The sequence below is a fragment of the Coregonus clupeaformis genome, chromosome 9 (assembly GCF_020615455.1).
Source record: "Coregonus clupeaformis isolate EN_2021a chromosome 9, ASM2061545v1, whole genome shotgun sequence".
NCBI lineage: Eukaryota > Metazoa > Chordata > Actinopteri > Salmoniformes > Salmonidae > Coregonus > Coregonus clupeaformis.
In genome coordinates, this window is record NC_059200.1 from 53,294,127 (window position 1) to 53,317,010 (window position 22,884).

The 22,884-nt window shown below is 43.6% G+C and overlaps 2 protein-coding genes across 3 annotated transcripts; both read left to right on the forward strand.

Annotated features, from left to right (window-relative positions):
- Window positions 1-487: 487 nt before the first annotated feature.
- Window positions 488-12,545, forward strand: dhx33 (DEAH (Asp-Glu-Ala-His) box polypeptide 33). Its single transcript, XM_045222734.1, has 12 exons — window positions 488-838; window positions 4,358-4,518; window positions 4,756-4,983; window positions 5,331-5,501; window positions 5,804-5,989; window positions 7,786-7,897; window positions 8,178-8,337; window positions 8,630-8,718; window positions 9,059-9,186; window positions 9,316-9,519; window positions 11,384-11,470; window positions 11,720-12,545. Exons 1-12 carry the CDS (start codon window positions 631-633, stop codon window positions 12,026-12,028), a joined length of 2,043 nt encoding a protein of 680 aa, XP_045078669.1. The 5' UTR covers window positions 488-630; the 3' UTR covers window positions 12,029-12,545.
- A 7,071-nt stretch (window positions 12,546-19,616) lies between these two features.
- Window positions 19,617-22,617, forward strand: LOC121574460 (complement component 1 Q subcomponent-binding protein, mitochondrial). Of its 2 annotated transcripts, none has more exons than XM_041887078.2 (6): window positions 19,617-20,035; window positions 20,717-20,867; window positions 21,106-21,199; window positions 21,308-21,403; window positions 21,585-21,728; window positions 22,054-22,617. In XM_041887078.2, exons 1-6 carry the CDS (start codon window positions 19,783-19,785, stop codon window positions 22,201-22,203), a joined length of 888 nt encoding a protein of 295 aa, XP_041743012.1. In that variant the 5' UTR covers window positions 19,617-19,782; the 3' UTR covers window positions 22,204-22,617. The 2 variants fall into 2 exon arrangements, with proteins under 2 accessions (XP_041743012.1, XP_041743013.1); XM_041887079.2 differs by having other exon boundaries at window positions 19,619-20,035; window positions 21,603-21,728.
- Window positions 22,618-22,884: the final 267 nt, after the last annotated feature.

Here is a 22,884-nt window from a genome sequence, read left to right on the forward strand (position 1 = left end):
GTGGGTGAAACAACGAAAAAACGCCACCTGCTGGAGGAGACAGAATTTCCGCCGAGTTGGACCTCTCTTACTCTTCCTCTCTGCCATAAGTGACCAATCTAAAGTTTCTAGACACGCCTCTAAGCCCGCCCAACTGAAAATCCAATCGAGAAAAAATACAAATTGAAACCCAAAGGTGCCAAGACATTGAAAGTGAAACTTGACAAAGACGTGACTATTATTGGTGGACAATTTGATGCTTTAAAATGTATTTTTTAACACGTTTGAACCATGTTTATTTGCATACAGTTCTATACCCATCCTCTGCGCTCTCGAGTCAGCGTTTGCTTGCGTAATGATGTTTCAGCTTGCTCGACAGCGCCATCTCGCGCGCGTAATGAGGCTGATTTGACGCAAGGCTGCCGTGGAGGATAGGTGTAGGCCTCGATTGTCATTGTACGCTGGCGCCGTTAGAGGGTCCAATGACGTCAAACTCCTGCGACGGAATGTACCACGTGGGAAGGATTTAGCTGTGTCGATGAGGTAAACAACATCTGTGTAGCTCGGCTGTATTTGCTCAATTTAATTTCCTTTTGGACAAGCTTTGAGAATAAGCCTGAAAGTTTATTTTGTATAGCGTGTTTCTAGACCATGCCCCACAACCCCGATCATCCTCCGGCGAAGAAATTTAAGCCGGGGTCTCCTTTTTTCCGTCTCGACAAGAAGCCTGGGATGCTGCTACCTAGAAAGGGAAATGCATCGGTACCAATAGACGTGCAAAGGAAAAATCTTCCTATTTACCAGGCGAAGTCTCAACTCATTAACCAACTTAGACAGCTTCATAATGCTGTCTTGATAGGTAAGTTGGCTCAACCTAGTCAATAATCCCCCTCACCTCGACCCCTCCCGCCAGAAAAACTTTCCTGAACCAACACTTCCACTTGACCCCCCTTAACTTCGACTTTGTTTATAACTACTTTATTGAGGAAAAGTGTACTTACTATGCCTTTGATATGTGGTTGTCCCACCTAGCTATCTTAAGATGAATGTATTAACTGTAAATCGCTCTGGATAAGAGCGTCTGCTAAATGACTAAAATGTTACACAGCACAGGTGATATTGTAAATGTTCACAATAGTGTGCAACTGCAGCCTCCAATTCGGGCCATCCCAGCATGTGCCGGAGAAAACCTTTCCCAACACACAAGGGCTAGCACAGGAGGCTGGGGCGACACCGTGTGTTAACTAGCTAGCTTGCTAGTTAGGGACACCGTTTGCTAGTTAGCTAGCTAGCACACTGTCGCTAGCGCCTGCTGTGTACCGGACTAGCTGGCTAAGCAAGCACATTGTCCTTCGCTCCCTCCTGCCGAACACCTGCCCTCGCCGTCGTTAACAGAACTGTGGGAAAACCGTGCCCGACAGGCAGGGACGAAGGACACTGTCTACCGGTGTATGGCTAGCTAGCTACCGGCGTTGACACCCCCGCCCCTTCTTCTGTGGGGTTTCTCGGCGGCTGGCACCCAACGTTATTGTGCATTAACGCCACCAACTGGACTGGAGCGCTCCCGCCTGTCCCTAGCTTAAAAATTGACCAATAGAATAATAAAGTGGGGTTCGATGCAGGAACGCCCCGAATTGCAGGCCGCAATTGCACCCTTCTCAGTGTTCATAGCTAAACGCGTGCAAAACATGAACATAGCCGCTTTCCAGACTCAGGTCTTTGATTAGATTTTTTGCCTGTTTATTAGCGGCAAAGATCAAATCATAGCAAGATCAAATCATAGCAAGGATGTAATTACCGTAGACTGACATCATAGTTCCAAATTGTATGCTCTCCATGCCTTTGCCTAATAAATCAGACTGTGATACCAATTGTTGGTATACAGTCTGAAACAAAGCACTGCAAAAACGTGGAAATAAATTATAAATAAAAATAAAGTTTCCTTACAAGCCAGAATGTTGAATAAAATTACATTTGAATTTACTCTACCGGTTGTCTGTGTGGGTCGAAATTTGAGACAAAATATCTACAGAAAAATATTATTTACCTGACTTTCTAGAGCGCCTGTACCAATAGTCTAACTCCAGACATCTCTCACAGCAGTGATCCACTAAATGGATAGCCACGCTAGCTTCGCCCTCCTGTCGGTGCTAGCAAGCAGGCTAGGTATCAACAGCCAATCCAGTGAAAATGCTCTGTCTGCAGACTGCGTTTACTACATGCCGCGCCCACTGCCATTGTGAGGCTGCTAGCTAGTGTTAAGTTGCGTCAATTCAAATCTGGTATAGGAACAAAAAGAGGTCAATACACGTCTTCTAAAATAGACTAGTATTTTATTAATGCAAATGTTTAAATGGTAAGTATGAGAGTTCGTATACGGGCTCACTGAAATACCACGCAGGGCAGACAGAGAACTGAGCTTTTGTTATAAGTTCTTCTTTAAATACTCTGACAGAGATAGTTCCCGCTCCCTGCTGGGCCTGTCAGAATATAGGCTAGGCGTGGTTTAAACTTACCCAGCCTATCGCTGGCGCTCAGGCTGGTCCCAGCCCCATGGCGCTTCACTGTTGCCAGGTGTTAGTTGTTTTGCAACTTGTCTCCAGTCAGCAACCTCAGACATCTTTGTAGCAGAACACATGTCCTTGAGCGGTGATTCATCACTCCAGAGAATGTGTTTCCACAGTCCAATGGCGGCGAGCTTTACACTAATACTCCAGCCGATACTTGGCATTGCGCATGGTGATCTTAGGCTTGTGCTCGGCCATGGAAACCCATTTTATGAAGCTCCTGACGAACAGTTATTGTGCTGACGTTGCTTCCAGCGTTAATTTGGAACTCGGTAGTGAGTGTTGCAACCGAGTGTGCTTCAGCACTCCGCAGTCCCATTCTGTGAGCTTATGTGGCCTACCACTTCGCGGCTGAGCCGTTGTTGCTCCTAGATGTTTCCACATCACAATAACAGCACTTACCGTTGACCTGGGCAGCTCTAGCAGGGCAGACATTTGACCAACTATACACATGTCATCAACGGGTGTTGCTGAAATAGCCGAATCCAGTAATATGAAGGGGTGTCCACATACTTTTGTATATATAGTGTACTTCCCTCGCCGTAGCGTTAACAGAACTGTGGGAAAACAGTGCTTGTTAGGTGGGGGACACTGTACCGTTGCCCCTAGCTAGCAGCCTCCTTCTTCGGTAGGGTTTTTCGGTGGTTGGCATCCGACATTGGTGCATTACCACCACCTACTGTGCTGAAGTGTGGACCAGAGACAGTGCTAGCAGCCTCAATGGCCGTGGGCGCGGCATGTAGTAAGTGAAGCGTAGTGGGCACAGCATGTAGCAACCGCAGTATGCAGATAGACATTATTGAATCCAATAGGGGCTGGAAACTATAGTGAGCTTCGATTGGTCAATAGCAACGCGATGTCACAGCGTACTTGACAAGAGTTCAGCTATCCCCAACTTTGGTCCCGCTCCCTCGCAAATGCTGGCGTCGCCCCAACGGTCCCCTCGCCCACTTCGCTTCCCTTCATTGAAAATGAATGGGGCTCCGTTGTTTCATCGCCCCCAACGTGCTAGATCGTTTTCTGGTGGCAGGACCATCATCTCTCAGGCCACTCTATATATTGCCACCTACTAGTGGAACGAATTTAGACATCATCGCTCAGGCCCTTTATCTCTCAGGCTGTATGTTTGACACCCCTGGTTTAGGTTATGCCATCATTGTAGTATAATCTATTTGTAATGTTTTCTCTTAAAATGTATGTGTAATCTGTTGATACGTTGAATAGCAGATGTAACGTTAACAGAACTGCAAGAAAACAGTGCTCGGCAGGTGGGGCGAGGGACACTGTGTACTGATGTCCTAACTAGCTAGCTAGCTACTTCCCTCGCCGTAACGTAAACAGAACTGAGAGATTGGCCTGAGAGAAGATGTCTGCAGCTAGACTCCTCTCACGGGTCTGTCGTTGAAATTTCTATCACCTGGCACACGCACAAAACCATGTAAACACCTGCAAAACTTTGGTTAATATGCATGCATCACGTGCATGTACTTCCGTCTTGTGCACATGCCTTAGGTTATGAGCAAACACATCTTGATTGCCAGCCAAACATAGAGACCCGCGTTTTAAAGTCAGTTTAATACTTTCCTGTGGATATTTTGTCTCAAATTTCAACCCACTGAATCACCAAGCTCTCCCTGTTTCATTCAGTTTGCTTCTGTTTGGTTCCTAGTGACTACACCCCAGGACTCACCTGTTCACCTTATTTAACAACGTTGACATGTGGTTGCAAATACTGTAGATTTTGCCTTCAACTATTATAACGTTAGCTACCTAGCTGACAAACCATTGTCTTGTGATGCCCTGTCCCTCAGGTGAGACTGGTTCTGGGAAGACCACCCAGATCCCTCAGTACTTGTATGAAGCTGGCATCGGGCGACAGGGCATAGTTGCAGTCACACAGCCCCGCCGAGTGGCAGCTATCTCCCTGGCATCGAGGGTGGCAGAGGAGAAGAGAACTCAACTGGGGAAGCTGGTACATAAAAACAACCTTTTACATTACAATCAGTGGTCAAACTCTATGGTAAAAAAAAACAGACACATTTTGAACACGCATCAAATAGCAGTGATGTGGTTAGCGTACTTTCCCTCGCAGCCTAGATCATCATCAATGGTCGAGGGGCAGCAGCAGGGCTGCATATATGGGAATGGACTGTTACCATTACCAAACAATCAAGATAGGCCTAACAGGAAATTCAATCATGCTCTTCAGGTTGGCTACACGGTGCGATTCGAGGATGTCACCTCCTCAGAGACAAAGCTAAAGTTCATGACAGACGGTATGCTCCTGCGGGAGGCCATAGGAGACCCATTACTGCTGCGCTACACTGTGGTGGTGCTGGATGAGGCTCACGAGCGCACGGTGCACACTGACGTGTTGTTTGGAGTGGTGAAGGCTGCCCAGCGCAAACGTAGAGAACAGAACAAGATCCCCCTCAAGGTAGGTCACTACTAGACTCAGTAGCCTGGAATCCAAACTGATATGATCTGAAACAATGGTGAAACAGAACATATCACTTTGAATTTCAGGCTAGGTCACTAACGTTAGGCTACATAGAAAATGTTTGTCATAGGCTGGTTGTGTTTATTAACATAAGTGTGTGTGTGTGCCCTCACCCCCCCTGGCTGATGTTCCATTCTTCTTCAAAGCACCCAAAGTACAGATGTACAATGTCAACAATACTCTGCCAAGACCACCTTAAGACTGGTGGCTTGAAGTCTTGTTCTTACTGTAAAAGCACTTTATAAATACATCTGATATATTGTCTCTTCAACGTACCATTCTAGGTGATCGTGATGTCAGCCACCATGGATGTGGACCTCTTCTCTCAGTACTTCAACAAGTCTCCTGTGCTGTACCTGGAGGGCAGGCAGCACCCCATCCAGGTCTACTACACCAAGCAGCCCCAGTCTGACTATCTGCAGGCTGCACTGGTCTCAGTCTTCCAGATCCATCAGGTACGTAGGTGTGCTCTGGCTGGCCTGGTTGCTGGGTGGACACAGTGCTTTAGCTGAAGAGAAACGTCTCATGTAGAAAGAGTTGATTCAGTTAAAGATGGCCCAGACACCTGGCCTGGTTAAACCAGACTGAACGCTGCACTCACTAGTTCAGTCTTTGTTAACCAGGCTACTACTCCTATCACTACTCAACCTTATAACTAACATGAATCATACCTTTCTGTAAACAAGTTAGAGACATGATTCCAAATCAGCATTTGATAACAGACAGGATGTGGTTGTGATGCGTCCATTCTAAACAGGAAGCCCCTGCGTCACATGACATCCTGGTGTTCATGACGGGTCAGGAGGAGATAGAGGCGCTGGCCCGTACCTGCCGTGACATCGCCAAGCACCTCCCTGACGGCTGTGGTCCCATGACCGTCATCCCCCTGTACGCCTCCCTGCCCCCTGCTCAGCAGCTCAGGGTCTTCCAGCCCGCACCTAAGGTAGGCTACACCTACATGCCCCTCCATGTCCTGCTGTCATCTACAGTGCCTTCAGAAAGTATTCACACCCCTTGACTTTTTCCACATTTTGTTGCGTTACAGCCTGAATTTAAAATTGATTAAATTGAGATGTTGTTTCAATGGCCTACACACAATACCAACCTGGCAAAGGCTTTTGACTCTGTCAATCACCGCATTCTTATTGGCAGACTAAATAGCCTTGGTTTCTCAAATGACTGCCTCGCCTGGTTCACCAAATGACTGCCTCGCCTGGTTCACCAACTACTTCTCAGATAGAGTTCAATGTGTCAAATCGGAGGGCCTGTCTTTGACCCTGTCTGGACCTCTGGCATTCTCTATGGGGGTGCCACAGGGTTCAAATCTCGGGCCGACTCTATTCTTTGTGTATATCAATGATGTCGCTCTTGCTGCTGGTGATCCACCTCTACGCAGACGACACCATTTTGTATACATCTGGCCCTTCACTGGACACTGTGTTAACAAACCTCCAAACAAGCTTCAATGCCATACAACACTCCTTCCGTGGCTTCCAACTGCTCTTAAACGCTAGTAAAACTAAATGCATGCTCTTCAATTGAACGCTGCTTGCACCCGCCCGCCCGACTAGAATCACTACTCTCGGCGGGTCTGACTTAGAATATGTGGACAACTACAAATACCTAGGTGTCTGGTTAGACCGTAAACTCTCCTTCCAGACTCACATTAAGCATCTCCAATCCAAAGTTAAATCTAGAATCGGCTTCCTATTTCGCAACAAAGCCTCCTTCACTCATGCTGCCAAACATGCCCTCGTAAAACTGACTATCCTACCAATCCTTGACTTCGGCAATGTCATTTACAAAATAGCTTCCAACACTCTACTCCGCAAATTGGATGTAGTCTATCACAGTGCCATCCATTTTGTCACCAAAGCCCCATATACTACCCACCATTGTGACCTGTACGCTCTCATTGGCTGGCCCTCACTACATATTCGTCGCCAAACCCACTGGCTCCAGGTCATCTATAAATCACGGCTAGGCAAATCCCCGCCTTATCTTAGCTCATTGGTCACCATAGCAACACCCACCCGTAGTATGCGCTCCAGCAGGTATATCTCACTGGTCATCCCCAAAGCCAACACCTCCTTTGGCCGCCATTCCTTCCAGTTCTCTGCTGCCAATGACTGGAACGAACTGCAAAAATATCTGAAGCTGGAGACTCTTATCTCCCTCACTAACTTTAGGTGTCAGTTGTCAGAGCAGCTTACCGATCACTGCACCTGTACACAGCCCATCTGTAATTAGCCCACCCAACTACCTCATCCCCATATTGTTATTTATTTTGCTCATTTGCACCCCAGTATCTCTATTTGCACAACTATCACTCCAGTGTTAATACTAAATTGTAATTATTTTGCACTATGGCCTATTTATTGCCATACCTCCATAACTTACTAACACTGTATATAGATTTTATATTGTGTTATTGACTGTAGGTTTTTGTTTTATCCCATGTGTAACTCTGTTGTTGTTTTTATCGCACTGCTTTGCTTTATCTTGGCCAGGTCGCATAAATGAGAACTTGTTCTCAACTGGCTTACCTGGTTAAATAAAGGTTAAATTTAAATAAATTTAAAAAATAAAAATACCTCATGTCAAAGTGGAGTTATGTTTTAATTTTGAATTCAGGCTATAACAACAATGTGGAAATAAGTCAAGGGGTATGAATACTTTCTGAAGGCACTGTATACATGTGATACATGGTCTCCTCAAGCAACTGTATTGTTTTGCCAGGGTTGTAGGAAGGTAATTCTCTCAACCAACATTGCTGAGACGTCGATCACCATCTCGGGGATCAAATACGTAATTGATACAGGCATGGTGAAAGCGAAACGCTTCAACCCAGGTGAGATTCCTCACTGACTGTACACAATGCTTTTTAAATTATGTTTCTCTACTTGCGTGTCACTCAGGTCTGTGGCCCTGGTGTGAGTGTGAATAAATAAATGAATTAACTCGAATTATCAAATAAAATTCAATATTTTCGATATATGATTTTTCAACTATGATAAAACAAAAATACACGTTTAAAAAATCATTAAAGATAAAAACATATATAATAAAGTCTACGGACTTATTTTCGTTGTGTTACTCATTATTTGTAATGTGTTTCTGTCTGCCCCCAGAGAGTGGTCTGGAGGTGTTAGCAGTACAGCGCGTATCTAAAGCCCAGGCGTGGCAGAGGGCGGGCAGGGCTGGCAGAGAGGACTCAGGCTCTGTCTACCGTCTCTACACCGAGGACGAGTTTGACAACCTCATCCCCATGACCGTGCCTGAGATACAGAGGTGGGTAGGACCACCATGTGTGTATAGAGCAAATGAGAAGCCGAAGCAAATCTAGTTACTGTCACTGTTCACCGGTTAAAAGAGAACAGGGTCATTTTCAGTAGGCACGAAATGGTGAGGTACCTTAACATGTCTAATAAGAAACGCTCGTTTTCATTGCCCTAATGAACACCACCCAGTTCTTGCTGCAGCATAAGTTGTTACATCTCTAAGTCATTATGAGTGAGTGTTCTGCTCCTCTGTTCTCTCCTCTGCAGGGGTAACTGTTCTGCTCCTGTGTTCTCCTCTGTAGGTGTAACCTGGCCAGTGTCATGCTGCAGCTTCTGGCTCTGGGGATTCCTGACGTGATGAACTTTGACTTCATGTCTAAGCCTTCTCCTGGTAAGCAGTCTGTCCTCCGGTCCCAGGTCTGCTGTGTGTTCACTGTGATGTTAAAGTCTTCAGAAGTGTTGTAATCCATTAAAATGGGTATTCAATGAATCCACTGATATGTAGACTCATATAGGAGTTAGTTGTACAACTGTAATTACATTTACATTTTAGTCATTTAGCAGACTGTTATCCAGAGCGACGTACATTTAGTTATTGCATTCATCTTGTTGTAATAGTGTCATGTGGTCGACGTGTTTGGTCAGAGTTGGTTGTAATAACGTAATGTTGTGGGTGTGATGTGACAGTTCAGAGTAGGCTGTAGTAACGTAATGTTAATATGACTGTTCAGAGGCGATGCGTACGGCGGTGGAGCAGCTGCATCTGCTAGGGGCTGTGGAGAGGAAAGATGAGCAGGTCACCCTCACTCCTCTGGGCAAGAAGATGGCCAGCTTCCCCCTGGAGCCACGCTATGCCAAGGTAAGACACGGACACACAGGAAAGGGGCCTTTTTATTGGAGGTTGTTTGTATTGATCCATGAGCAACAATAAATAATGTGTTAACACGTTCTCCCTCGCTGTATCTCTCTCTCTCTCTCTCGTCTACAGACCATCCTGCTGTCGCCAGACTTCCAGTGTTCTGAGGAGGTGCTGACCATCGTGTCTCTGCTGTCGGTGGACACGGTGCTCTACAACCCCCCCGCACGCCGAGAGGAGTGTCTTGCCGCACGCAAGAAGTTCACCACCAGCGAGGGAGATCACTTGACCCTGCTCAACATCTACAGAGCCTTCAAGAAAGTGAACGCCAACAAGGTCAGTGGATCACTCTAGGAAGAAGAAGCCTGTGGGAGTCTCTATACAATCTAGGATCAGCTGTATACAGTACCTCTGGACATACAGTGCATTCGGAAAGTATTCAGACCCCTTGACTTTTTCCACATTTTGTTACATTACAGCCTAATTCTTAAATGGATTTGAATAGTTTTTTTCCACTCGTCAATCTACACACATTACCCCATAATGACAAAGCACAAACACGTCTAATTTCTTTTGAAAATGTATTCAAAATAAAAAACGGAAATATCACATTTACATAAGTATTCAGACCTTTTACTCAGTACTTTGTTGAAGCACCTTTGGCAGCGTTTTTAGCCTTGAGTCTTCTTGGGTATGACGCTACAAGCTTGGCACACCTGTATTTGGAGTTTCTCCCATTCTTCTCTGCAGATCATCTCAAGCTCTGTCAGGTTGGATGGGGAGCGTCGCTGCACAGCTATTTTCAGGTCTCTACAGAGCTGTTCAATCAGGTTCAAGTCCGGGCTCTGGCTGGGCCAATCAAGGACATTCAAAGACTTGTCCCGAAGCCACTCCTGCGTTGTCTTGCGTGTGTGCTTGGGGTCGTTGTCCTGTTGGAAGGTGAACCTTCGGCCCAGTCTGAGGTCCTGAGCGCTCTGGAGCAGGTTTTCATCAACGATCTCTATACTTTGCTCCGTTCATCTTTCCCTCGATCCTGACTAGTCTCCCAATCCCTGCCGCTGAAAAACATCCCCACAGCATGATGCTGCCACCACCATGCTTCACCGTAGGGATGGTGCCAGGTTTCCTCTAGACGTGACACTTGGCATTCAGGCCAAAGAACTCAATCTTGGTTTCATCAGATCAGATAATCTTTTTTCTCATGGTCTGAGAGTCTTTAGGTGCCTTTTGGCAAACTCCAAGCGGGCTGTCATGTGCCTTTTACTGAGGAGTGGCTTCCGTCTGGCCACTCTACCATAAAGGCCTGATTGGTGGAATGCTGCAGAGATGGTTGTCCTTCTGGAAGGTTCTCCCATCTCCACAGAGGAACTCTAGAGCTCTGTCAGAGTGACCATCAGGTTCTTGGTCACCTCCCTGACCAAGGCCCTTCTCCCCCAATTGCTCAGTTTGGCCGGGCGACCAGCTCTAGGAAGAGTCTTGGTGGTTCCAAACTTCTTCTATTTTAAGAATGATGGAGGCCACTGTGTTCTTGGTGACCTTCAATGCTGCAGACATTTTTTGGTACCCTTCCCCAGATCTGTGCCTCGACACAATCCTGTCTCGGAGCTCTACAGACAATTCCTTCGACCTCATGGCTTGATTTTTGCGCTGACATGCACTGTCAACTGTGGGACCTTATATAGACAGGTGTGTGCCTTTCCAAATCATGTCCAATCAATTGAATTTTCCACAGGTGGACTCCAATCAAGTTGTAGAAACATCTCAAGGATGATCAATGGAAACAGGATGCACCTGAGCTTAATTTTGTCTCTCATAGCAAAGGGTCTGAATACTTATGTAAATAAGGTATTTCAGTTTTTTATTTTTAATAAATTGGCAAAAATGTCTATAAACCTGTTCACGTTGTCATTATGGGGTATTGTGTGTAGATTGACATTTTAATTTAATCAATTTTATAATAAGGCTGCAATGTAACAAAATGTGGAGAAGGGGTCTGAATACTTTCCGAATGCACTGTATAGAGTTAAATTCCCAGGCTTCAATGCAGTTTCAATAGAGGTTCTCTGTTGAGCATTGTTTTTAGCCCAGAAGTAGTCTTAATCTGGGTCTGAGAAACCGGCCCCTATGTTCTTTGTGCAGTGTTATCATTTATAGATGGTGTAGATTCAGCACAGGCTCTGATGTGTGTTCCGTGTTGTAGGAGTGGTGTCGGGAGAACTTTGTCAACAGCAGGAACATGAGCATGGTTGGAGAGGTCCGTGCACAGCTACGAGATATCTGCCTCAAGGTACCGAAACAAATCCATAACACCACAAGTAACCAGTTCTCTCAAAATTGCTGTTCATCAGCAAAAGAGGGGAATCTGCACACTGCAATGTATGCTTCCAAATGTGTTTGCTGCAATGTTTAAACTTTTAAGGTCTTGCTGATGAACTCATACATTGATATATTTCACCTGAACAAATCCATTGTGTATATACATATGATCTAGCTCTTTTCATACAATGCCCATCTCATTCTCTCCTCTGTGTTCCAGCTGAGCATGAAGCTGGAGTCGTGTGGGTCGGACACGGGGAGCGTGCGTCGCTGTCTGGCCCACGGTCTGTTTGTAAACGCTGCAGAGTTGCAGCCAGATGGCAGCTACATGGCCCTGGACACCCACCAGCCTGTAGCCATCCACCCCTCCTCTGTCCTCTTCCAGGCCAAGCCCGCCTACGTGGTCTTCAATGAGCTCCTGCACACCTCCAAGTGCTACATGAGAGACCTGTGTCTGGTGGATGCTGATTGGCTGGTTGAGGCCGCACCTGAGTACTTCCGCCGGAAGCTCCGCCCCACCAAGAGCTAGCCTCTGATTGGACAGAACTCTGGAGTGACAAGAGACTACGGTAGAGCCAAACCTAGCTTACCAGTGACACACCTGTTCCCCCCTCACCCCCAACCCAGTGACAATACAACTGGATGGAAGCATGGTGCGAAGAAGATTGACATTCTACCCTTTCCTGTTTGCTGAATCGCTAGTTTTTGTTTACACAAAGATTCACAGCATAGAAAGACTCTTCAGCACTCCTTGTGTTCCAGTCCAAGGCAGAACATTTAGCATTTGGACAGGTCTGAAAGAGAGAGGGGTCTGGGTTAGGGTTCTTCTGAGTGATTTCTTCTACCTCTTCATGGACAAGCAGCATGTTTTATTAGAGTAGACGTCTGCTGAACGACAAAAGAGCTAGATTCCTCTGGCATATAGGTGGATTGGTTGTTTAGCAACAAAATGGGGCAAAACAGACGGGGTTGCCTTAGATTGTTGACATGTAAACTATAGTTAGTCTCCAATGTTTATTGAAAACATAAATACATTTGCACAATGAGCACGCGTTGTCTCTCAAATACATTGTCACAGTCGTTGATTAGCTAGCTAGTGAATTTGAATCATATTTGCATAGACATGACATCAGTCAAAACAAGACATGGTATCAAGAACAAGATAAAACTAGCTGAAACTAGCCCCATACGATTCCCCACATGGCAGCTTATTGTCACTTTTTATAGCTCTCTTGCCATCCAGAATCACAACACATGGCCTTCTTCCCCATTGAAGCGTGCACGTCATTTTTGTGACGTCAGCTAACCCGTCTGTGACTGAAGTTACAAACTAAACGTTCCTGCAACTGTAGTTACAAGCTGACATTCTTTCTTAATTTTTTTTCTCTATTCTAGCTATTGCCTAATCATTGCCTGTTGCCACATATTTGCTACACAACCAGAAATGAGGTCTCATCATGATTGAGTTCAAACACTCATTATAAATATTTGCCTGTTTCTTAGCAGCATAGATTAACTCACAGAAGTAGGATGGCACGGTTATTTCTTCAAACAAATATATTTAACAACTGACTTAAATTAGCTGTATATATTTAAATATTGGCGCCTGGTCTAACTTATTGGCTCTTTGTCACTTGCTTAAAAAACAGGACATACAGGTAACTGACAAAATAAAGGAAACACTTGAGTAAATGAGGGGTACAAAGTATATTGAAAGCAGGTCCTTCTACACAGGAGTGGTTCCTGAGTTAATTAAGGGTCCTTTCTATCCGGGATCCTTGGTCCGTCCTTATCCCATTGAAGTTGAAATTGAAAATGGTTTAGAGTAGGGACATCCCAAAGATTCCGGATATCACTAACTCTTAATTAAGCAATTAACATCACATCATGCTTAGGGTCGGTCATGTATAGAAATGCCCAGTTGCCCATTATTTTGGGTACCATGGCTAGAAGAAGGGATTTCAGTGACTTTGAAAGAGGGGTCTCAAATGAGCGAGCGTGTGTGTGGGTGTGCGCACGTGTCACCAGATCTCAACCCAATTGAACACTTATGGGAGATTCTGGAGCAGCGCCTGAGATCTCGTTTTCCACCACAATCAACAAAACACCAAATGATGGAATTTCGCATGGAAGAATGGTGTCGCATCCCTCCAACCGAGTTCCAGACACTTGTAAAATCTATGCCAAGGTACATTGAAGCTGTTCTGGCGGCTCGTGGTCGCCCAATGCCCTATTAAGACACTATGTTGGTGTTTCCTTTATTTTGGCAGTTACTTGTATATACCATCAACGCCACATGTACATATTTTCTGCTGACATATTGAAATATTTAGATATTATATCACAGTATTTAATTAGACATATGATAAGCAGCTGTTGCTTTTGCATAGAGGAGCCACTTTGCATAGGTTTTTGTGTGTATGTGTGGCTGGGTTAATACGATATGGCGTCTGTCAGTTGAGGTGGTGTAGAAGGAGTGAATTGAATGTCTTTAATTCGCAAATATCTGCTGTTTCAACTTCAGTCACTCTTTATTACCTGATGCATGGTTTGCTGCTGCTGTAATGTACATTAACTGGCAGCTCCAAAGGAAGATGCATTGATCTCTGGTCAAAGTTTATTGTGAGGTTGGTCACTTCATTTAGCCTGTTAAATTTGGAGCACTGTGCACAATTCCCTGTTAAACCATGTCCGGTAGTTCTACTCGTAAATAGATAATACTATGCATGGAGATAGTAGAGATTGGTTTGAACACTCAGGTTTTTGATACATTGGCAAACGTTGTGGATGGATTGGAATGGAATGTATCAGTTCTCTTCCATTCTTGTGTATAGTCCAGAGCAACTGAAGGATTGATGCTGTGTGAGGTGGGCAGGAATTAAACAGGGTGTCTGTTGTGTAATGGACATGCCATTCTTCACCTTCACCTAATACTGAAATACCATTGTCTAAAATGTAGACTCTAAATGAATGCCAAATTTAGATTGTGAAGTGCATCTAAGATATGTGATTGCTGAAGATTTCGTATGGAGAATTTGATCATCTGCTGATAAATAGTTTCCCCAATCAAGAATGGTTGTTTCAATGAGTGTGATCGGTTTAATGGATGACCAATGTCAATATATTTGATTGGAAAGTCATTGTTTTCAGAATATTTGCATTTAGAGGCATTGTTTTATTGGATGGTGAACAACCTGACCTGTGTTGAAGGTCAGAAGATTATTATAACAGATGACAGGGTGACTTTATATGATATACACTGGTTATTATATCCACTAGTATTTCTAGTAAAAACCTTTTCCTCAATTATTTTGTTTTATTTGCAACAACGAATCTCTTTTCAACTGCATGATTAAGTGAAGACACAGTATGACGGTACAGTATCTTCTAATATTCTGTATTATGTTTATCATTTGAGGTGGCAGGAAGCCTAGTGGTTAAGAGCACTGGGCCAGTAACCAAAAGGTCACTGGTTTGAATCCCTGAGCCAACTAGGTGAAAGATCTGTCTGTGCCCTTGAGCAAGGCACTTAACCATTTACATTTACGTCATTTAGCAGACGCTCTTATCCAGAGCGACTTACAAATTGGTACATTCACCTTATAGCCAGTGGGATAACCACTTTACAATATGTTTATTTATTTTTTGTGGGGTAAGGGCGGGGTAGAATGATTACTTTATCCTATCCCAGGTATTCCTTAAAGAGGTGGGGTTTCAAGTGTCTCCGGAAGGTGATGAGTGACTCCGCTGTCCTGGCGTCGTGAGGGAGCTTGTTCCACCATTGGGGTGCCAGAGCAGCGAACAGTTTTGACTGGGCTGAGCGGGAACTGTGCTTCCGCAGAGGTAGGGGGGCCAGCAGGCCAGAGGTGGATGAACGCAATGCCCTCGTTTGGGTGTAGGGACTGATCAGAGCCTGAAGGTACGGAGGTGCCGTTCCCCTCACAGCTCCGTAGGCAAGCACCATGGTCTTGTAGCAGATGCGAGCTTCAACTGGAAGCCAGTGGAGTGTGCGGAGGAGGGGGGTGACGTGAGAGAACTTGGGAAGGTTGAACACCAGACAGGCTGCTGCATTCTGGATGAGTTGTAGGGGTTTAATGGCACAGGCAGGGAGCCCAGCCAACAGCGAGTTGCAGTAATTGCTCCAGGGTTGCTGTCAATAATGGCTGATCCCTGACAGCCTGAATTCAAAATTGATTAAATTAGATTTTTTTCACACCCATCTAAACACAATACCCCATAATGACAAAGTAACAACATGTTTTTAGACATTTTTGCAAATGTATTGAAAATAAAATGCAGAAATCTCTCATTTACATAAGTATTCACTCCCCTGAGTCATTGTACACTACCGGTCAAAGGTTTTAGAACACCTACTCATAAAAGGGTTTTTCTTTATTTTTACTATTTTCTACATTGTAGAATAATAGTGAAGACATCAACTATTTAGTAACACATATGGAATCATGTAGTAAGCAAAAAAGTGTTAAACAAATAAAAATATATGTTATATTTGAGATTCTTGAAATAGCCACCCTTTGCCTTGATGACAGCTTTGCACACTCTTGGCATTCTCTCAACCAGCTTCTTCATGAGGTAGTCACCTGGAATGCATTTCAATTAACGGGGGGGTATACAGAAGATAGCCCTATTTGGTAAAATACCAAGTCCATACTATGGCAAGAACAGCTCAAATAAGCAAAGAGAAATGACAGTCCATCATTACTTTAAGACATGAAAGTCAGTCAATACGGAACATTTCAAGAACTTTGAAAATTTATTGAAGTGCAGTCGCAAAAACCATCAAGCGCTGTGATGAAACTGGCTCTCATGAGGACCACCACAGGAAAGGAAGACCCAGATTCACCTCTGCTGCAGAGGATAAGTTCGTTAGAGTTACCAGCCTCAGAAATTGCAGCCCAAATAAATGCTTCGCAGCGTTCAAGTAACAGACACATTTCAACATCAACTGTTCAGAGGAGACTGTGAATCAGGCCTTCATGGTCGAATTGCTGCAAAGAAACCACTACTAAAGGACACCAATAAGAAGAGACTTGCTTGGGCCAAGAAACACAAGCAATGGAAATTTGTCCTTTGGTCTGGAGTCCAAATTGGAGACTTTTTGGTTCCAACTGCCGTGTCTTTGTGAGACACGGTGTGGGTGAACGGATGATCTCCGCATGTGTATTTCCCACCGTAAAGCACGGAGGAGGAGGTGTTAGGGTGTGGGGGTGCTTTGCTGGTGACACTGTCTGTGATTTATTTAGAATTCAAGGCACACTTAACCAGCATGGCTACCACAGCATTCTGCAGCGATAGGCCATCCCATCTGGTTTGGCCTTAGTGGGACTATCATTTGTTTTTCAACAGGACAATGACCCAACACACCTCCAGGCTGTGTAAGGGGAGTTTGACCAAGAAGGAGAGTGATGGAGTGCTGCATCAGATGACCTGGCCTCCACAATCCCCCGACCTCAACCCAATTGAGATGGTTTGGGATGAGTCGTACCGCAGAGTGAAGGAAAAGCAGCCAACAAGTGCTCAGCATATGTGGGAACTCCTTCAAGACTGTTGGAAAAGCATTCCAGGTGAAGCTGGTTGAGAGAATGCCAAGAGTGTGCAAAGCTGTCATCAAGGCAAAGGGTGGCTATTTGAAGAATCTCAAATATAAAATGTATTTTGATTTGTTTAACACTTTTTTGCTTACTACATGATTCCAAATGTGTTATTTCATAGTTTTGATGTATTCACTATTGTTCTACAATGTAGAAAATAGTAAAAAAATAAAGACACATCTTTGAATAAGTAGGTGGTCTAAAACCTTTGACCGGTACTGTAGAAGCACCTTTTACAGCTTTGAGTAATCGTTATATCCATGTCTGTATATCTATGTCTGTATCAGCTTTGCACATTTGGATTTGGCTGGGCTACTCAATGATTTTCATATTCTTGTTCTGTAGCCATTCTAGCGTTGCTTTGGCTGTATGCTTGGGGTCATTGTCCTGTTGGAACGTAAATCTTCACCCCAGTCTAAGGTCGTTTGCACTCTGAAGCAAGTTCTCATCAAGGATTTGCCTGTATTTGGCTCCATTCATTGTTCCCTCTATCCTTACCAGTCTCCCAGTCCCTGCCGCTGAAAAGCATCCCCATAGCATGATGCTGCCACCACCATGCTTCACGGTAGTGATGATGTTAGACTGGTGATGAGCTGTGCTTGGTTTTCTCCAGACATAGCGCTTTGCATTCAGGCCAAAGATTTAGATTTTTGTGTCATCAGAACACAGAATCTCATTTACATAAGTATTCACACCCCTTTGCTATGATATTCCAAATTGAGCTCAGGTGCATCCAATTTCCTTTGAAATTAGATGCACCTGAGTTAGGGGAGGGTTAAGGGAGGGTTTGGTCGGGGGGGCTTTACTTGGCTTATCGTGCTCTAGCGACTCCTTGTGGTGGGCTGGGCACCTGCAGGTTGACCTCGGTCGTCAGTTGAACAGTGTTTCCTCCGACACATTGGTGCAGCTGGCTTCTGGGTTAAGCGGGCGGGTGTTAAGAAGCGCGGTTTGGCGGGTCATGTTTCGGAGGATGCATGACTCAACCTTTACCTCCTGAGCCTGTTGGGGAGTTGCAGCGCTGAGACAAGATCGAAATTGGGGAGAAAAAGGGGGTAAAATTCACAAAAATAAAATAATGATGATAATCTGTGGAAAGACTTGAAGATTTCAGTTTACCGCCGCTCTCCATCTAATTTAACAGAGTTTGAGAAAATCTGCAAGGAAGAATGGGAGAAAATCCCCAAATCCAGATGTGCAAAGCTGATACAGACATAGATATGGCGATTACTCAAACCTGTAATCACCGACAAAGGGGTGTGAATACTTATGTATTTCATTTTCAATACCTTTATAAAAAAGTCCCCCAAAAAAGTTTTCACTTTGTCATTATGGGCTATTGTGTGTAGATGGGTGTGGGGGAAAAAAGTAATTTAATCAATTTTGAATTCAAGCTGTAACACAACAAATGTGGAGTAGGTCAGAGGGTATGAATACTTTCTGAAGTCAATATATGCATTGACTATTAAAGCTGTGATATGTATTTTTTGTGTGCAACCTGACCAAATTCACAGTTATAAATTTAGATCTGGCATTCTCATTGAAAGCAAGTCTAAGAAGCGGTAGATCTGCTCTATGCGCCTTCTTCTATGCTTCCCGTTCTTACATTTCATTTTTACACCGGCTTCAAACAACTGAAAATACAATATTTTTGGTTATGGAACAAATATTTCACAGTGGTTTAGATGGTACAATGATTATCTTTCTTGTTTTGTCAAATAAACTGATATTAGGAGAACTATTAGAATTGTAACTACCGGAAAATGGTGGTACGATTTCTGCATAGCGCATCTTTAATACCAAATATTATGGATTACATTTACATTAACGTCATTTAGCAGACGCTCTTATCCAGAGCGACTTACAAATTGGTGCATTCATCTTATAGCCAGTGGGATAACCACTTTACAATATTTTTTTATTTTTTGGTGGGTGGGGTAAGGGCGGGTAGAAGGATTACTTTATCCTATCCCAGGTATTCCTTCCTCTCCACCCTAACGATGGGCAAAGCGGCAAGGTGGGCTGTCAGCTCCTGCCTTTCCTTTCTTTGGATTGGTGGATACATCTAATTATTGTAATCCTATTTTAAATATTCGATGAGGGTTGTTGACGTCAATTACCTGTATTCAATGGAGAGAGATGCTATGCTACTAGCCTCAGCTATGAATATGCATAGCCATCTCGATACTTTTTTCTCAAAGTTGCTGGGATGTCACGTGTCCTACTTATATCAGTACACTCGTAACAACTTAAGCATTACGAAACTTATTTTGGATCAAATAAACCTCACGTATAAAATAAGCCATACATTGTTTTGTTGACCAAATTCGACACTCATTGACCTCCATACAAAAACTTGCTTTGTGGGCGAAACAACAAAAAACTGCCACCTACTGGAGGGAGACATATTTTCCGTCGAGTTAGGCTTCTCTCTTCCAATTCCGCTCTGTTAAATAAATATTTCAAAAAACGTTGCAAAACCTCAGTGGGCTGGACCTTGTGATCACTTCCGGTTCAAAGTTTGAGGAGTTCAAGGTGTCCTTCCCATCTTTAATCAGTGGTCTTTCCACACGTGTTTTCTCAGGCATTAATCTGTCTGTAACGGGTAACTGAAACTCGGGGCTTATCAAACCTTTGTATTTTCTTAGCTAGTCAAATTTACCAAACGATAACCATGCTAAAGTCTCTTTCCCAAGCGGTGAGTACTGCAGTTCGAATTTCAACAACCACAATGTTTTCGGCCCGAGCTCTCCAGCCTCTTACGAGATCGACATTATGTTCTCCAAACTCGGGAACAGTCCGACCTTTCACCCGGTCTCTCTGGATGATGAGCCAAAACGGGGCAGCATCGGGATACAGACCAAAACTCTTCAGTTCAAAAGGATTGATTCCTGTGTCGTGTGGCTGTGGATCACTACATACAGAAGGTAATAACTAGCTAAATTAAGTAGCTACTCTTGTGAGTACGCTAGCTAACGTTGGCTATATTGCTAAATATGACATTCCCTAAAAACACGCCACTTCTATACAGCTATATTTACGCAGCAGGTTAGTATAATTAGGATAAGGTTAGGAAAGGGGTTAGGGTTAGTGAAAATGTTCTCCTAACCTGCTAAATATGCCTCCTCAACTTGGACTTGTTGAACATAATTAACTAGCTGTATGTAAAGCAATGGAGGAATAGCTGCGACCTGAATGCAAAACATGGACAACTTATGTAACCGTTGTCATGTAGCTGACAGGTTGGACGAAATTGGCAACATAAATGTCACCAATGCGTTTCACCCAATGTGTGGAACATTCGTGTGTACATCTATCCGTAGCTAGTCATATTCATAGTTAGTTTATTGTTTATCAGGCAAGACTGCTTGTTCTACAGCAGTGCAAAAGGCAAAGCTGATGACGAAACGATCAGTAACTATTGAATGTGATGTTAGCTGGCTAGCTATCTTTGTGTCATTCAATGCACATGTGACCATGGAAATGGAACGTGGGTGTAATGTGTAAGGGTTGATTATCATAATCTATGGGTCAGTATATATGACTAGCATGTAGCTAATACTGACTTGTCTTCTGTTCTAAGATCCAATATAATTGCTCGGTTTCAGGAGACAAAGCCTTTGCAGATTTCCTTTCGGATGAAATCAAAGAAGAGAAGAAGATCCAGAAAAGCAATACTCTTCCCAAGATGTCTGGAGGGTGGGAGCTACAGCAAAACGGCACAGAAGCCAAACTCATCAGGACAATTTCTGGAGAAAAGTAAGACCATCTCAATATTAGTTTATGCCTGCCTGCTACACCAAGTAGATTAGTAAATTACCTGTACCGATACAATCACTGCAGACATTTTATTTGACCACATTAAGTATTAACCTAGATGTTGTATTAATAAATCCATAACTGCACAAAATTAACTCGGTTAACATTATTTGAAAGTAATTTGAACTACATTTTGTATAAGCTGCTCTACATTGTCTGACCCTTTGTCCTTTTACAGAGTGACCATCACATTCAACGTCAACAACAGTATTCCCCCTAACTTTGAAGAGGAGGCTGAACAAGCACAGGCACAGAAGTCTGCAGAGAATGAGGTAAACCTCTTTGTACTGTCTTTTCCAAAATGGACACGCACTGCACTGAACGTGTTGCACTGTTACATTGTTTAGGTTTTGAACCATGTGTATTCTGTTTCCTTAAAGCCAGATATTGTGTCATCACCTAACTTCGTTGTCGAGGTGACGAAACAGGCGGCAAAACATTCCTTGGTGTTTGACTGCCATTATCCTGAAGATGAGGTAAGTTATCCTACAAGTGTATCATCATTGGCTTCATGTATAGTCCAGACCAAGTTCAAACAGAAGACATCTTTATCAACATAATTGGGAAGCATGCCCCCTCAGTTGGTGAATACTTAAGGCTTTATTGCTTTGTTTCTTACCACATTTAGTTAATAAGCAATATATCTGACAATGTTAGGCTAAATTAATTTTCCAGGCAAGCCATGGTGAAGGGGAAGAGGAGAGTGATATTTTTGCCATCCGTGAGGTCAGCTTCCAGCCTGAGGGAGATGTAGAGTGGAAGGAGACCGCCTACACACTCAACACAGACTCTCTGGACTGGGTAAGTCCTGAATCTTGGTCCATCTGTCTGCAAATGTAAATATCATTACAGATACTTCTGAGTGTCAATGATGACTTTGACTGCCTACAATATTAAATATTGGTCTTAATGTAGCCTTGATAGAATTGTGACACTTTTTAGAAAGCAACATGAGTTATAACCAGGAATTATTAAGCGTATTAGTCTCTAGACACCGCAAACCTACTCCCTCGACAGTTAAGGTGACTGGCTTATATTGCGTATCACACTAAAGGAGTCACAGGTTATCGCATGGTTGCGGTTTAATTTTTGTTCTCACTGGCCTTTCCTTTGTGGTTTACCTCAGGCCCTGTATGACCATCTCATGGACTTCCTGGCTGACCGGGGGGTTGACAACACGTTTGCTGATGAACTGATCAAGCTGAGCACTGCCATGGAACATCACGAATACATCAAGTTCCTGGAGGACCTCAGTGGTTTTGTGAAATGCAGTTAATGTATAGATAGAATAGATTCAACAAGCTAAGTATAAATAGATTCAACAAGCTAAGTATAAATAGATTCAACAAGCCAAACTAATTTCAGTAAGACACCATCCCCCTCTAGATTGAAAATGCAAACAAATGGAAAGTGTTTAATTTTGAGGGAAAGTATAGGCAGTGATTGAAGTCATTGCCCAGTCTGGGCACGTCAGTTATCATTGAGACTGTTGTATGTGAAGTTTCTCCCGCTTTGAACAATAATTTAATATTGAACTACTGCTTTCCTGCAAATGTGTCAGTGTTGTAAATGCTTCTATGTCTGAAAATAACATTAATATATGAAGGCTGTCAGTGTCATTTGTCAACATTATGGAATAATGTCATTCACCACAAGTCACTATATGACAAAATAAAATGTTTCATGAGTGGTTCAGCATGATTTTATTGCAGATAACATCCAAGCATGGTCAACTGACATTTGAAAAAAGGAGTAAAATAACTGGTTATAAATTTAGTTGGTACAGTTCCCTTATGCCAGGAGGCCAACATAAGTCAATGACTGCATGTTTTCTGATGCAAGCTCAGCCATCCTATTCAACATCTATATAACCTGGAAAATGCCTCAGTGGGAAATTAATCCAGTAATCATAGCAAAGGACTTGTTTTCACTTGTACTTTGTACTGTTCATGATTTT